The sequence below is a fragment of the Hemiscyllium ocellatum genome, chromosome 13 (genome assembly GCF_020745735.1).
Source record: "Hemiscyllium ocellatum isolate sHemOce1 chromosome 13, sHemOce1.pat.X.cur, whole genome shotgun sequence".
Classification (NCBI taxonomy): Eukaryota; Metazoa; Chordata; class Chondrichthyes; order Orectolobiformes; family Hemiscylliidae; genus Hemiscyllium; species Hemiscyllium ocellatum.
This window is the reverse complement of record NC_083413.1, coordinates 3,074,224-3,089,404: the sequence shown is the minus strand read 5'-3', so window position 1 is coordinate 3,089,404 and position 15,181 is coordinate 3,074,224. Positions and strand designations below refer to the sequence as shown.

At 43.9% G+C, this 15,181-nt stretch overlaps 1 protein-coding gene across 1 annotated transcript in view; it reads left to right on the top strand.

The window, feature by feature from the left end:
• Positions 1-15,181, top strand: part of LOC132821661 (collagen alpha-4(IV) chain-like) — a 266,111-nt gene that overhangs the window by 187,772 nt on the left and 63,158 nt on the right. The window contains exons 33-34 of the mRNA XM_060834370.1: positions 12,803-12,984; positions 13,101-13,164. Coding sequence (XP_060690353.1) covers positions 12,803-12,984; positions 13,101-13,164 — 246 coding nt within the window. The remainder of the gene's footprint in view (positions 1-12,802; positions 12,985-13,100; positions 13,165-15,181) is intronic.

The following is a 15,181-nucleotide window of genomic DNA, read 5'->3' as shown; positions in this document are numbered from 1 at the left end:
ATCCTTTGAAGTTCAAGTGAAAACAAATCAAGTTTGTCCAACATTTCCTCATAGCTAATACCTCCCAAAGCAGACAACATCCTGGTTAACCATTTCTGTACCCTCTTCAAGGCCTCCATGTCCTTCCGATAGTGTGGTGACCACAACTATGCACAGCATTTCAAATGTGGCCCAACTTAAGGTTTATTCATGTATGTGTTGAAAGCCAGCAGAAACCTGAACAGAATGGCTTCAAACATGGAAACATTCAGCCATTCGAGCCTGTTCTGCTGTTCATCCTGATCAAGACTGATCACCCAACTCTCTGTCCTGCTTTCTCTACCCTTTGATCCCTTTAGCTCTAAGAACAATGTAACTCCTTCTTGAAAACATTCAATGTTTAGGCTACAACCAATTTCCATGGCGGAGAATTCCACAGGCTCCCTACTCTGGGTGAAGACATTTCTCATCATCACAGTCCCTGTTGCTCAGAAGGGAAGGGGGAAGAGGAGCAGAGCAGCAGTCATTGAGGACTCCATAGTTAGGGGGACAGATAGGAGGTTCTGTGGGAATGAGAGAGATTCACAGTTGGTGTGTTGCCTTCCAGGTGCCAGGGTTCGTGATGTCTGGGATTGTGTTTTTGGGATCCTTGAGGGGGAGGGGGAGCAACCCCAAGTTATAGGCACCAATGACATAAGTAGGAAGAGAGATGGGGATTTAAGGCAGACAATCAGGGAGCTAGGGTGGAAGTTTAGAGCTAGAACAAACAGAGTTGTTATCTCTGATTTATTACTCTTCCCACATGCTAGAAAGGCGACAAATAAGGAGAGAGAGGAGTTGAACACGTGGCTGCAGGAGGAAAGGCTTCAGATACTTGGATAATTGGGCCTCATTCTGGGTAGGTGGGACCTCTACAGGCAAGAGGGTGGGTAGGGGGGACATTTGCTAATTGTATTCGGGAGGGTTGAAACTAATTCAGCTGGAGGATGGGAAACTAAATTGTAGTTCCAATGTCCAGAAGGTAGAGGTAGTGAGGTCAGAAATGAGGGTTCAGGGTCGCAAGAGTTCACTGGCAAACAGGAAAGTGGTTTGAAGTGCATATACTTCAACACCAGGAGTATCCAGAATAAGGTGGATGAACCTGCAGCATGGGTCAGTACCTGGGACAATGTTGTGGCCATTTCAGAGACATGGATAGAGCAGATTCCGGGATTTAGATGTTTCAGTAAAAACAGAGAAGATGGTAAAAAAGGGGGTGGGTGTGGCATTGTTAGTCAAGGACAGTATTACAGTGGGATAAGGGACATTTGAGGACTCGTCTACTGAGGTAGTATGGGCTGAGATTAGAAACAGGAAAGGAGAGGTCACCCTGTTGGGAGTTTTCTATAGGCTTCCGAATAGTTCCATAAATGTAGAGGAAAAGATAGCAAAGATAATTCTGGATAGGAGCGAGAGTAACAGGGTAGATGTTATGGGGGTCTTTAACTTTCCAAATATTGAAATGAAATACTATAGTTCAAGTACTTTAGTTGGGTCATTGTATGCAAGATGGCTTCCTGACATAATATGTAGACAGTCCAACAAGGGGCGACGCCATATTGGATTTAGTACTGGGCAATGAACCTGGCCAGGTGTTAGATTTGGAGGTAGGTGAGCACTTTGGTGATAGTGACCACAATCCAGTTATGTTCACTTTACTGGAAAGGAATAGGTATATAACGCAGTGCAGGAGTTATTGTTGGGGGGAAAGCAATTATGATGTAATTAGGCAAGATTTAGGAAGCATAAGATGGTGAAGGAAACTGCAGGGGATGGGCACAATAGAAATGTGGAGCTTATTCAAGGAACAGCTACTGGGTGTCCTTGATAAGTATGTACCGGTCAGGCAGGGAGGAAGTGGTCGAGCGAGGGAGCCGGGCTTTACTAAAGATGTTGAATCTCTTGTCAAGATGAAGAAGGAGGCTTATGTTAGAGTGAGACGTGAAGGCTCAGTTTGGGCACTTGAGAGTTACAAGTTAGTCAGGCAAGACCTAAAGAGAGAGCTAAGAAGAGCCAGGAGGGGAAATGAGAAGTCATGGACAGGTAGGATCACGGAAAACCCTAAAGCTTTTTACAAGTATATCAGGAATAAAACAATGATGTGGGAAAGATCAAGGTGTGCATGGAGTCCGAGGAGATGGGGAAACACAAAGTGAATATTTTTCCTCATTATTCACACAGGAAAAAGATAATGTTGTCAAGGAGAATACTGAGAAAGAGGCTATTAGACTAGATGAGATTGAGGTTCACAAGGGGCAGGTGTTAGCAATTCTGGAAAGTGTGAAAATAGATAAGTCCCCTGGGCCAGATGGGATTTATCCGAGAATTCTCTGGGAAGCCAAGGAGAAGATTGTGGAGCCTTTGGCTTTGATGTTTATGTCGTCGTTGTCGACAGGAATAGTGCCAGAAGACTGAAGGATAGCAAATGTTGTCCCCTTGTTCAAGAAGGGGAATAGAGACAACCCTGGTAATTGTAGACCAGTGTGCCTTACTTCGGTTGTGGGTAAAGTGTTGGAAAAGGTTATAAGAGATAGGATTTATTATCATCTAGAAAGGAATAAGTTGATTAGGAATAGTTAGCATGGTTTTGTGAAGGATAGGTTGTGCCTCACAAACTGTATTGAGTTCTTTGAAATGAGGACCAAACAGGTGGATGAGGGTAACGCAGTTGATGTGGTGTATATATGGATTTCATAAGGTGTTTGATAAGGTTCCCCATGGTAGGATTTTGCACAAAATACAGAGGCATGGGATTGAGGGTGATTTAACAGTTTGGATCAGAAATTGGCTAGCTGAAAGAAGACAGAGGGTGGTGGTTGATGGGAAATGCTCATCCTGAAGTTCAGTTACTAGTGCTGCACCGCAAGGATCTGTTTTGGGGCCACTGCTGTTTGTCATTTTTATAAATGAGCTGTTGTGGTGCTGTTCGCCGAGCTGGGAATTTGTTTTGCAGACGTTTCATCACCTGTCTAGGTGACATCCTGAGTGCTTGGGAGCCTCCTGTGAAGCGCTTCTGTGTTGTTTCCTCCGGCATTTATAGTGGTTTGTATCTGCCGCTTCCGGTTGTCAGTTCCAGCTGTCCGCTGCAGTGGCCGGTATATTGGGTCCAGGTCGATGTGTTTGTTGATAGAATCTGTGGATGAGTGCCATGCCTCTAGGAATTCCCTGGCTGTTCTCTGCTTGGCTTGTCCTATAATAGTAGTGTTGTCCCAGAGAACAGCCAGGGAATTCCTTGAGGCATGGCACTCATCCACAGATTCTATCAACAAACACATCGACCTGGACCTAATATACCGGCCACTGCAACGGACAGCTGGAACTGACAACTGGAAGCGGCAGAGATAAACCACTATAAATGCCGGAGGAAAGATCACAGAAGCACTTCACAGGAGGCTCCCAAGCACTGAGAATGTCACTTAGACAGGGGACGAAATGTCTGCAACACAAATTCCCAGCTTGGTGAACAGAACCACAACAACATACACCCGAGCTACAAATCTTCTCAAATGACCTGGATGAGGGTGTGGAAGGATAGGTTAGTAAATTTGCGGATGACACTAAGGTTGTTGGAGTTGTGGATAGTGCTGAAGGATGTTGCAGATCACAGAGGGACATAGAAAAGCTGCAGAGCTGGGCTGAGAGGTGGCAAATGGAGTTTAATGTGGAAAAGTATGAGGTGATTCACTTTGGAAGGAGTAACAGCAATACAGAGTACCGGGCTAATGGTAAGATTCTTGGTAGTGTAGATGAAGAGACATTTCGGTGTCCATGTACACAGATCCCTGAAAGCTGCCACCCAGATTGATAGGGTTGTTAAGAAGGCATATGGTGTGTTAGTTTTTATTGGTAGAAGGTTTGAGTTTCGGAGCCACAATGTCATGTTGCAGCTGTACAAAACTCTGATGAGGCCGCACTTGGAGTATTGCATACAGTTCTGGTCACTGCATTACAAGAAGGATGTGGAAACAGTGAAGATTTATTCGGATGTTGCCTGGTTTGGAGGGAAGTTCTTATGAGGAAAGATTGAGGGACTTGAGGTTGTTTTCATTGCAGAGAAGAAGGTTAGGAGGTGACTTAATAGAGTCTTTCAAGATAATCAGAGTTAGGTAGGGTGGACAGTGAGAGCCCTTTTCCTCAGATAGTGAAGGCTAGCACGAGGGGGCATAGCTTTAAATTGAGGGGTGATAGATATAGGACAGATGTCAGAGATAGTTTCTTTACTCAGAGAGTAGTAGGGGTATGGAATGCATTGTCTGCAACAGTAGTAGACTTGCTAACTTTAAGGGCATTTAAATGGTCATTAGGTAAACATATGGATGAAACTGGAATAGTGTGGGATAGATGGGCTTCAGACTGGTTCCACAGGTCGGCGCAACATCGAAGGCCAAAGGGTCTGTACTGCGCTGTAATGTTCTAAGTTCTATGTTGTATATGGAAAACCCCATCTCCTTAAATTGTGACCTCTAGTTTGATGTGGGAAGTGTTAAAGCTAACACTAGTGCCATAGAAGGCAGGGCTAAGATTTCATGCACTTTCTACAGATAGAAGTATTAACTTATTACAGAACACTTAATTACCAATTTATTGTGAAGCATAGCAATAAATCAAAGGAGAATCAGAAGATGTTTCAAAATAATGAATAATTTTTCAGTAGTTAGAACACAACTGTAAACTTCAAGGTGTGTGGCATTGCTTTGATGCGTATTGCATATATTGTCTGTGTTTGCTGGTTGAGAGAGTAGGTTGATGAACAAATAGTTGCTTTGTATCAAAAGCATTATTGCTTTACTGTAAAGCCATCAGCCTTACAAGCAGCAGTAGGCCATTCAGCCTATCAAGGAGGAGACAGTGAGGTCTGCAGATGCTGGAGATCAGAGTTGAGAGTGTGTTGCTGGAAAAGCACAGCAGGTCAGGCAGCTTCCGAAGAGCAGGAGAATCAACGTTTCGAGCCAAAGCCCTTCATCATTCAGTCCATCAAAGTCAGCTCCACTGTTCAGTGGCTGATCTGGCAATCCTCAACTCCACTTTCACACCTTGTCCCCATCAACCGTAATTCTCAAAAATTTAGAAAGTTAAGGAGTGTTCTGATTTAAATCCTTCAAGATATTAACAGCAAAGGACAGACTAGAATCAGATAAACTATTCCCACTGGTTAGAGATTCTAGAACTTCAAGGCATTGTCTGAGAATTAGGGCCAGACAGTTCAGGAGAGATATTCAGAAGCATTTCCACACACAAAGGGTGGGAGGGGTTTGGAACTCTCTTCCACAAATGGTAGTTGACATGAAATCATTGTTAATTTTAATCTGACATGGATAAATCTTTATTATGCAAAATTTTTAAGGGATATGGGCCAAAGTCAGGTATATGGAGTTAGGGCACAGATCAGCCACGATCTCCTTGAATGATGGAACAGGTTCAAGGGGCTGAATGGTCTACTCCTGTTCTTCTGTTCTCTTAGTGATTAACAATCTGTCTTGAATATATTTAATGATTCAGATTCAACAGCCCTCTGCAATAAAGAATTCCACAAATTCTGTCCCCTTCAGAAATGAAATGCCTCCTCACGTTTATCTTCAACATGTGTACCTTTATTCTGAGATTATGCCTGCTCAGAGAGAGTCATACAGCATCAAAATATTCCCACCATGCCAAAGTGATCAACAAACACCAAACTACACTAATCCCACTTACTTGCACTTGGTTCAGAGTCTATGATGGTGTAGTATTTTCCCTTCCTCACAGTTAACGTAGTGACGATCTCTGTCCTACTTTATAAAGATTGTGGATTGTCTTCATGTGTCAGACATTATCTGGGGGCCATGACAATGGCGGATCTCAACCTGAAATTCCGGATGAAGGGCGTTTGCCCGAAATGTTGACTCTCCTGCTCCTCGGATGCTGTCTGACCTGCTGTGCTTTCCCAGCTCCACACACTCAACTCTAATCTCCAGCACCTGCAGTCCTCACTTTTGCCCAGAGCCTATTATGCCCTGGCATTTCACGTGCTCATCCAGATGCTTCTTAAATGTTACTAGAGCGGGCTTCCACCACCTTCTCAGGCAGCATGTTCCATATTTCTACCACCCATTGGGAGACGTTCCTTTCCAGGAGACATCCTGGTGAATCTCCTTTGTACTCTGTCCAGTGCAATAAGGAATTTCCAATAATGTAGCAACCAGAACCAAACAGTATTCCATCTGTGGCCTAATGAATGTTTTATAAAGTTGAACAAAGACTTATTACCCTATATTCTATGTCCCAGCTAATGAAAGCAACATTCCATAAGCCTTCTTCCATGCCTGTCTACCTGTATATCAGGGATCTCTAGACTTGTACATCAAGGTCCCTTTGTTCCTCAGCACTCCTAGAGGCCTACCATTCATTGTGTATGTCCTTCCCTTATTAGACCTCTCAAATTGCATCACTCACAATTATCAGGATTAATTTCCATCTGCCATTGCTCTGCCCAATTTCCCAGCTGATGAAGATTAGACTGTAGCCCGAGACCATCCTCCTTACCATCAACAACACCAGCAATTTTCGTGCCATCTATGAACTTACTAATTATATCTCCTACATTCACATCCAAATTGTTAGGATACATAGCAAATAGCAAGGATACCAGCACCGATCCCTATGGTGCATCATTGGTCACAGGCTTCCAACCACAAACAGCCCCCCATCAGCACCCTTTGCTTCCTATTCGTAAACCAACTTTGGATTCAGTTTGCCAACCTGCCTTGGATGACCTTTTGGACCAGCCTTCCATGTGAGACTTTGTCAAAGGCTTTACAGATGTATCTAATCTTCGATTCTCCGAAAAGAGGTACAGCCATTCTGTATCTCCCTGTCAAGTTCCCTCAGAACCTTGTATGTTTCAGTTCGGTCTCCTCTTATTCTTCCAAACTCCATTGAAAACAAGCCCTTCACTCACCTTCTCCTATTAAGGCAGTCTCTTCATATCTGGGATCAGCTGAGTGAAGCTGCCTGTAAGGCCAGTCTATCTTTCCTCAGATAAGGCAACAAAAACCGATCACAGCATTCCAGCTGTGGTCTGACCCGTACATTGTATTGTTTTAGTTAAACCTCCCTACTTTTATATTGTAATCCCTTTGAAATAAAGACCAACATTCTATTTCCCTTCAAAGAAGAACAAAGAACAAAGAACCTTACAGCACGGGAACAGGCCCTTCAGCCCTCCAAGCCTGCGCTGATCCAGATCCTCTATCTAAACCTGCTGCCTATTTTCTAAGGATCTGTATCCCTCTGCTCCTGCCCATTCATGTATCTGTCTAGATACATCTTCATTGATGCTATCATGTCCGCCTCTACCACCTCCGCTGGCAATGCATTCCAGGCACCTACCACCTTCCGCATAAACAACTTTCCACCTATATCTCCCCTAAACATTTTCCATCTCACCTTGAACTCATGACCCCTAGTAATTGAGTCCCCCACTCTGGGAAAAAAAGTTCTTGCTATCCACCCTGTCTATATCTCTCATGATTTTGTAGGCCTTAATCAGGTCCCCCCTCAACCTCCTTTTTAATGAAAATAATCCTAATCTGTTCAACCTCTCCTCATAACTGGCACCCTCCATACCAGGCAACATCCTGGTGAACCTCCTCTGTACCCTCTTTTGGTAATGTGGTGACCAGAACTGTAAACAGTATTCCCTATTCCCCACTGAACTTGGATGCCAGGTGTTTGTGATTCCTGGATGGTGATGCCCAAATCCCTCTGTGCTGTAGCTTTCTGCTGTCTTTCTCCATTTAAATAATATTCAGTCTAGTCTTCCTGCCTATGTGCATAACTTCACATTTCTCTACATTAGATTCCATCTGCCAATTTTTCCCTACTCACTGAACCCACCAGTGTCCCTCTGCAGACCCTGTGTCATTCTCACTTATCTTCTCATCTATTTTTGGGTCATATGTAAACTTGGTTGTAGAACATTCATTTGCCTCATCCAAGTTATTAATAGATTAGCATATATTACACACATAAATAATATATTGTTAGTAACTGTGGCCCCCACACTGATCCCTGTGGGACCCACAATTCATAGATTGCCACCCTGAAAATGCCCTTACCCCTTATCCTAAATCTCTCTCCTATTAGTTAGCCAATCCTCTATCAATGTCTTATCAAAAGCCTAACGCATGGAACCTTGTCAGACACCTTCTGAAAATCTGAATCTATCACATCCACTGCTTCCCCTTTATCTATTCTGCTTGTTACCTCCTCAAAGAATTGTTATAAATTTGGCAGATGTCACTCCCCTTCAAGAAGCCATGCCACCTCTGCTTGATTGTGTTCTATGTTTCTAAATGCTCTGCTATTACAGACTCAAACATTGGCTCAATAATAGACACTAAACCAACTGTTAAAGGATCACATGTTAACTTTGATTTCTCTTCACCGATGCTGCCAGATCTGCTGAGCTTTTCCAGTAACTTCTGTTTTTGTTTCTGATTAAACTACAATATTCATTAAGGACCTCCCCTACCACCACCAACTGCAGGCACAAATTCCCTCCGTTATCCCTGATCAGCCCTACCCTAACTCTGGCCATCCTCTTATTTCTCACATAAGTGTAGAACGTCTTAGGGCTTTCCTTAATCCTTCCCACCAAGGCTTTCTCATGCCCCATTCTAGCTCTCCTAAGTCTTTCAGTTCCTTCCTGGTTACCATGTAACCCTCTAGAGCCCTGTCTGATCCTTGCTTCCTCAACCTTAACTAAGCTTCCTTCCTTTTCTTGACTAGATGTTCCACATCTCTTGTCACCCAAGGTTCCTTCACCCTACCATCCCTTCCTTGCCTCGGTGGGACAAACCTGTCCAGCACTATCAGCAGGTGCTTCCTAAACAACCTCCACATTTCTGTTGTGCATTTCCCTGAGAATATCTGTTCCCAATTTAGATGCCCCGGTTCCTGCCTAATAGCATTGTAATTCTCCTCCCCCCAATTAAATACTTGCCCATACTGTCTGTTCCTATTCCTCTCCATGATTATAATAAAAGTCAGGGAGTTGTAATCACTATCACCAAAATGCTGTCCCACTGAGAGATCTGGCACCTGACCTGGTTCATTGCCAATTGCCAAATCCAATCCTCCCAATGCGCCTACTATATCTGTAACTGCTTCCTTTAATATTGGGGTGCACTCCATCAGATCCAGGGGCCTTAAATCTTCTCAAAACTCGCTTATCCAGGAGCCTTAATGCTTTTTCACCCAAGTAGTTAGAGTCATAGAGATGTACAACATGGAAACAGACCCTTCGGTCCAACCAATCCATGCTGACCAGATATCCCAACCTAATCTAGTCCCACCTGCCAGCACCAGGCCTATATCCCTCCAAACGCTTCCTATTCATATACCCAACCAAATGCCTCTTAAATGTTGCAATTGTATCAGCCTCCACCACTTCCTCTGACAGCTCATTCCATACACGTACCACCCTCTGCGTGAAAAAGTTGCCCCTTAGGTCTCTTTTACATCTTTCCCCTCTCATCCTAAATCTATGTCCTCCAGTTCTGGACTCCCTGAACCCAGGGAAAAGACTTTGTCTATTTATCCTATCAAGCCCCTCATAATTTTGTAAACCTCTATAAGGTCACCCCTCAGCTTCCGATGCTCCAGGGAAAACAGCCCCAGCCTGTTCAGCCTCTCCCTATAGCTCAAATCCTCCAAACCTAGCACCATCCTCATACATCTTTTCTGAACCCTTTCAAGTTTCACAACATCTTTCCGATAGGAAGGAGACCAGAATTGCATGCAATACTGCAACAGTGGCCTAACCAATGTCCTGTACAGCCACATGATCTCCCAACTCCTGTACTCAATACTCTGAGTACTTCTTCTCTATCCTATCTACCTGTGACTCCACTTTCGAGGAGCTATGAACCTGCATTCCAAGGTCTCTTTGTTCAGCAACACTCCTTTGGACCTTACCATTGGGGCGGCACGGTGCCTTACAGCGCCAGAGACCCGGGTTCAATTCCCACCTCGGACAACTGTCTCTGTGGAGTTTGCACATTCTCCCTATGTCTGTGTGCGTTTCCTCCGGGTGCTCTGGTTTCCTCCCACAGTCCAAAGATGTGCAGGTTAGGTGAATTGGCCATGCTAAATTACCCATAGTGTTAGGTGAAGCGGTAAATGTAGGGGAATGGGACTGGGTGGGTTGCACTTCAGTGGGTCAGTGTGGACTTATTGGGTCGAAGGGCCTGTTTCCACACTGTAAGTAATCTAATCATTAAGTGTATAAGTCCTGCTAAGATTTGCTTTCCCAAAATGCAGCACCTCGCATTTATCTGAATTAAACTCCATCTGCCACTTCTCAGCCCATTGGCCCATCTGGTCCAGATCCTGTTGTAATCTGAGGTAACCCTCTTCGCTGTGCACTACACCTCCAAGCACTTCTTCTCTAATGATTGATATTGTCCTTATTTCCATCCCTTTTGATCCTTGAATATTTAGTAATTTTGGAATACTATTCATGTCTTTCACTATGAAGATTGATGCAAAATATTTATTTAACTATTCTGCCTTTTCGTGGTTTCCAATTGTTATTATTTCCCCAGATTCATTCTCTTTGTGTTCACTTTGGCTTTTCTCTTCCTCTATATATGGTGAAAGAAGTTTGTGCTGTTCATCTTGATATTACTTTGCACATTTAGCTTCAAAGTTTATTTTCTCCCTCTACTTTTTTATGATTGTCTTTTGTTAGTTTTTAAAACTTTCCCAATTCTCTCACTTATCACTAATCATCTCTACATTGTATGTTTTTTCTTTCAATCTGATGCTACCCTTCCCTTCCCTGGTTAACTGTGATCTGTTTCTCACCTTCCTCAGATCCAAATTCCTCAATGGATTAGGAATATGTTTCAACCCATGAACTGTTTCGTAAACAGCTGCTGTTGCTTCTCAATTATTTTGCTGCAAAACTCCTTCCCTCGTTCACTCCTGCAAGCTCTGCCTCATTCTTTTGTAAATATCCTTCTGTAAATTTGACATTATTGTTTTTGACCCAGGTTTCTCTCTCTCAAACTGAGTGATAAATTCAATCGTGTTATTGTCATTGTTTCCGAGGGAATATTTTACTCTGACATCATTAGTTGGCTATAGAACATTCATTTTCCTCATCCGAGTTGTTAATATATATCGTAAATAACTGTGGTCCCAGTGCCGATCCACTAGTTACAGATTGCCATTTTAAAAGTGCCCCCGTTCTCCCATCTGTGTTCTGTTAGTTAGCCAATCATTATACATCACCAAATCCAAAATCACTTGATCCCCAAATGGATCCACAACATATTGTTCGAGGAAACTGTCCTGAGTACATTTGATGAATTCTTCGTGGTTCCTCTGCCAGTCTGACTATCCCCATCTATGTGGAGAGGGTGAGAACTGTAGATGCTGAAGATCAGAGTCTAAAAGTCTGCAGCTTATGCTTGAAGTGTTGACTCTCCTGGTCCACAGAATGGTGCCTGACTGTGCTATCCAAAACTTATGTCTAGATTAATTCAGTCATGATTCCTGGTTTGCTTTTGTTGCATGTCCTTATTATCTCCTGATTTTTTCTTGTCCCACTGTCTAACTGCCTGTATACTCCTCCTACCATTGTCATCTTCCCTTTGTTATCCACCTTTAAGGAGTCTTCATCTTTTGATTCCAACCTATACCACCAGAGATATATTTCCCTCCCCACCCCTATCAGCATTCCGCAGAGACTATTCCCTCCGTAACTTCCTTGTTAGGTCCATGCCTCCCCCACCAACCCATCCTCCCCTCCCAGCAGCTTCCCCTGCCATCGCAGGAAGTGCAAACCTTGCACCCACACCTTCCCCCTCCTCACCTTCATCCAAGGCCCCAAAGGATCCTTCCACATCCGACAGAGATTTACCTGTACCTCCACACACATCATCTACTGTGACTGTTGCTCTCAATGTGGTCTCCTCTACATTGGGGAGATTGGGCACCAACTTGCAGAACGTTGCAGAGAATGTTTCTGGGACACATGCACCAACCAACCCCACTCCCTGTGGCCGAACACTTCAACTCCCCCTCCCACTCCACCACGGAAATGCAAGTCCTGGGCCTCCTCCACCACCAAGTCATAGCCACCTGATGTCTGGAGGAAGAACGCCTCATCTTCTGCCTTGAGACCCTCCAACCACATGGCATCAATGTTGATTTCATCAGTTTCCTCATCTCCCCTCCCCCCACCTCAACCAAGATCCAACCCTCCAATTTGGCATGACTCTCTTGAACTGTTCATCTTCCTTCCCACCTATTCACTCCACCCTCTAATCCAAAATACCACCATCATCCCCCAACATCATCTACCTATCGTCTTCCAAGCTTCCTCCCAGTCCCTCTTTCACCCTATCTATTGCTCAACCCCTTTGGTACACACACACACACACACACACACACACACACACACACACACACACACACACACACACACACACCCTGATGAAGGGCTTATGCCCAAAATGCCGACTCTCCTGCTCCTCAGATGCTGCCTGACCTGCTGTGCTTTTTCAGTACCAATCTTTGACTCTGATCTCCAGCATCTGCAGTCCTCACTTTCTCCCGCCCTCTCCTTCCTGCCTGTCCTTTTAGAAAGTCATTTACCTTGGAATATCTCCCAGCATTTTTCTCCTTGTAACCTGTCTCCATAATGGCAATGACAATATTATTTTGTCTCCTTAACTCAAACGTTAATTGTTATGTTTCATGTTAAACTGACTGTAAATTATTACAACTGCTTCAGGTGAAAAGGGGCTTCCTGGGAACCCAGGAATCCCTGGATTGCCTGGTAGGCTTGGTTTTCTAGGCTCCGAGAAAGGTTTTCGTGGGATGAGGGGACCATCGGGTCTTTGTGGACAGCAAGGTCCAATGGGACAAAAAGGTGAAAGAGGCATTGTTGGATTTCCAGGAATGAAGGGGGACAAGGTAAGTATATAAACATCACTAACAGCTTCATAAGTTATTTGTTATCACATCATAAACATTGCACTGTACCACAAACTGTTCAATGGAATATTAAGTTGTAGTTTATTTACTTCTAGGGTGACAGAGGACAACCAGGGTCACCTGGACCTGAAGGAACACCTGGTTGTAAAGGAGAAAAAGGTATCCCTCTCAGTAAAATATTAATGCATTGGTGGGCTCCTGCTCAAACCATTAATTATACTAGTTACTCACTTGGCCAACTTATTCTCACTGAACTGTGGGAGGAAATTTGAGATACCATGACTACTGATAGGCCACAAATTCACATGCTTCTTGTTGACTGAATAATTGATTGTCAATTATTTTTGAAGATTTCCTTAGATCTCCTGATAAAATGCAGCCTGAAATAACACTCAGGCCACACATTGTGAGGATCCCGGTTTAATACTAGGCCCACATTGAGTTGAGCAGCAAGTGGGATGCTGTGATTGACCACAGTTCCCCTGATCTGGAAATGAAATTGAGTTTTCCCTCTACTCGGACTGGAGTGCGGATGGTTTCGGAAACCCGTTACTGGTTTTAACATGTTGGCCTGGTTTAAATCAAGGTCAAAAAGGATGTTGCTGGAAAAGCACAGCAGGTCAGGCAGCATCTGAGAAGGAGGAGAATCAACATTTTGGGCGTAAGTCCTTCAGCAGAAATGTGATGATGAGGGCCTTATGCCTTAAACGTCGATCCTCCTGCTCTTCGGATGCTGCCTGACCTGCTGTACTTTTCCAGTACCACACTTTCTGACTCGGACTCTCCAGTATCTGCAGTCCTCACTTTGTCTTTGTTTCAATCAAGGCCTATATTCCTGAAGAAGATGCATGCAGTTCTCTACAACAAACGTCTGTCATGTTGACGAGCTTAAAATAAATCACATTAGAATTTCAGGAGAAAGAAACAGAGAGAGGGACTGTGGAAAGTTGGTGATAGGTGATTTCTAATAGATTTTGAACTGAGAGAGAAAGGTGTACTTTCCTCCACCCCACAACAAATGATCAGGTAAACACGTGTCTCGTAAATGACAGGTTCACATTATAACATGCGGAGAATTTGAGTAGAAGTAGGCCACTCAGCCCATCAAGCCTGTTTCTTTTATTCAATAAGCTCATGGTTGATCTGATTGTGGCCTTAACTCCAATTCCCTGGTGATCTACCATAACCTTTGATTTGAAACAAAAAAATTGTCAACCTCAGCCTTGAATATATTCAATGACCCAGACTTGGCTGCTTTCTGGGGAAGTGAATCCTACGACCAATGACTAGAAGTAGAAATACCCTCTTATCTTCATCTTAAATGGAGTGCCCCTTTATTTTGAAATTATATCCTACATTCCCTCATGAAAGAAAACATCCTCTCACCAGTTACTGTGCAACCCTTTCCTGAATCCTAAATGTTTCAGTAAGATCATTTCTTTGTCATACTGTAATGATTGTAAAAAGGTCAGCCAGGTGGACCTCATGGCATATGAGATCCCTAATTGGGCTGTTAACCTGGTCCAATCAGGGAGCCCTGGCTGACAGATATAAACAGGAGTGTCAGAGGTTCTGTTCACTCTGAGAGCTGGCTCTGAGGGAGCTGGATCAGGGTCAAGGACTCTCCCCGTGTAAAATAAGGGGGTCTTGGTGATGGGATATTGGTCTCTGCAGAATTATTTCACATAACATCGAATGAGTTTAGGCTCAACATGCTCAACTTTTCCTCATTAGACAAATCCCTCATCTCAGGAATTAGTTGAGTAAATCTCTGAACTGTTTCTAAGGCAAACATTGAATATCCTGAAGTCAAGAGGCTAAGTCTGTAGGTGGTGCAAGTGTAATCTCAGATCCGACACGTTCCAGCTGATGGGGTTATTCACTGATATCTTTAATCTCACTTTACTACAATCTGACGTCCCCATCTGCTTCATGAAGGCCGCCATCATCCTGGTGCCAAAGAGAACACATGAAGTCCACAATTACAACCACCTGGTGGCTCTGATATCCGTCATTCTGAAATGCTTCAAAAGGTCAGTCATGGCTCACATCGACTCCAGCCTCCCAGCCTGCCTCGATGCCTTGCAATTCGCCTATCACTACAACAGATCCTTGACAGACACCATTTTCCTGGCCCTACGCTCATCCTTGCGACATCTGGATAACAGGGATACCT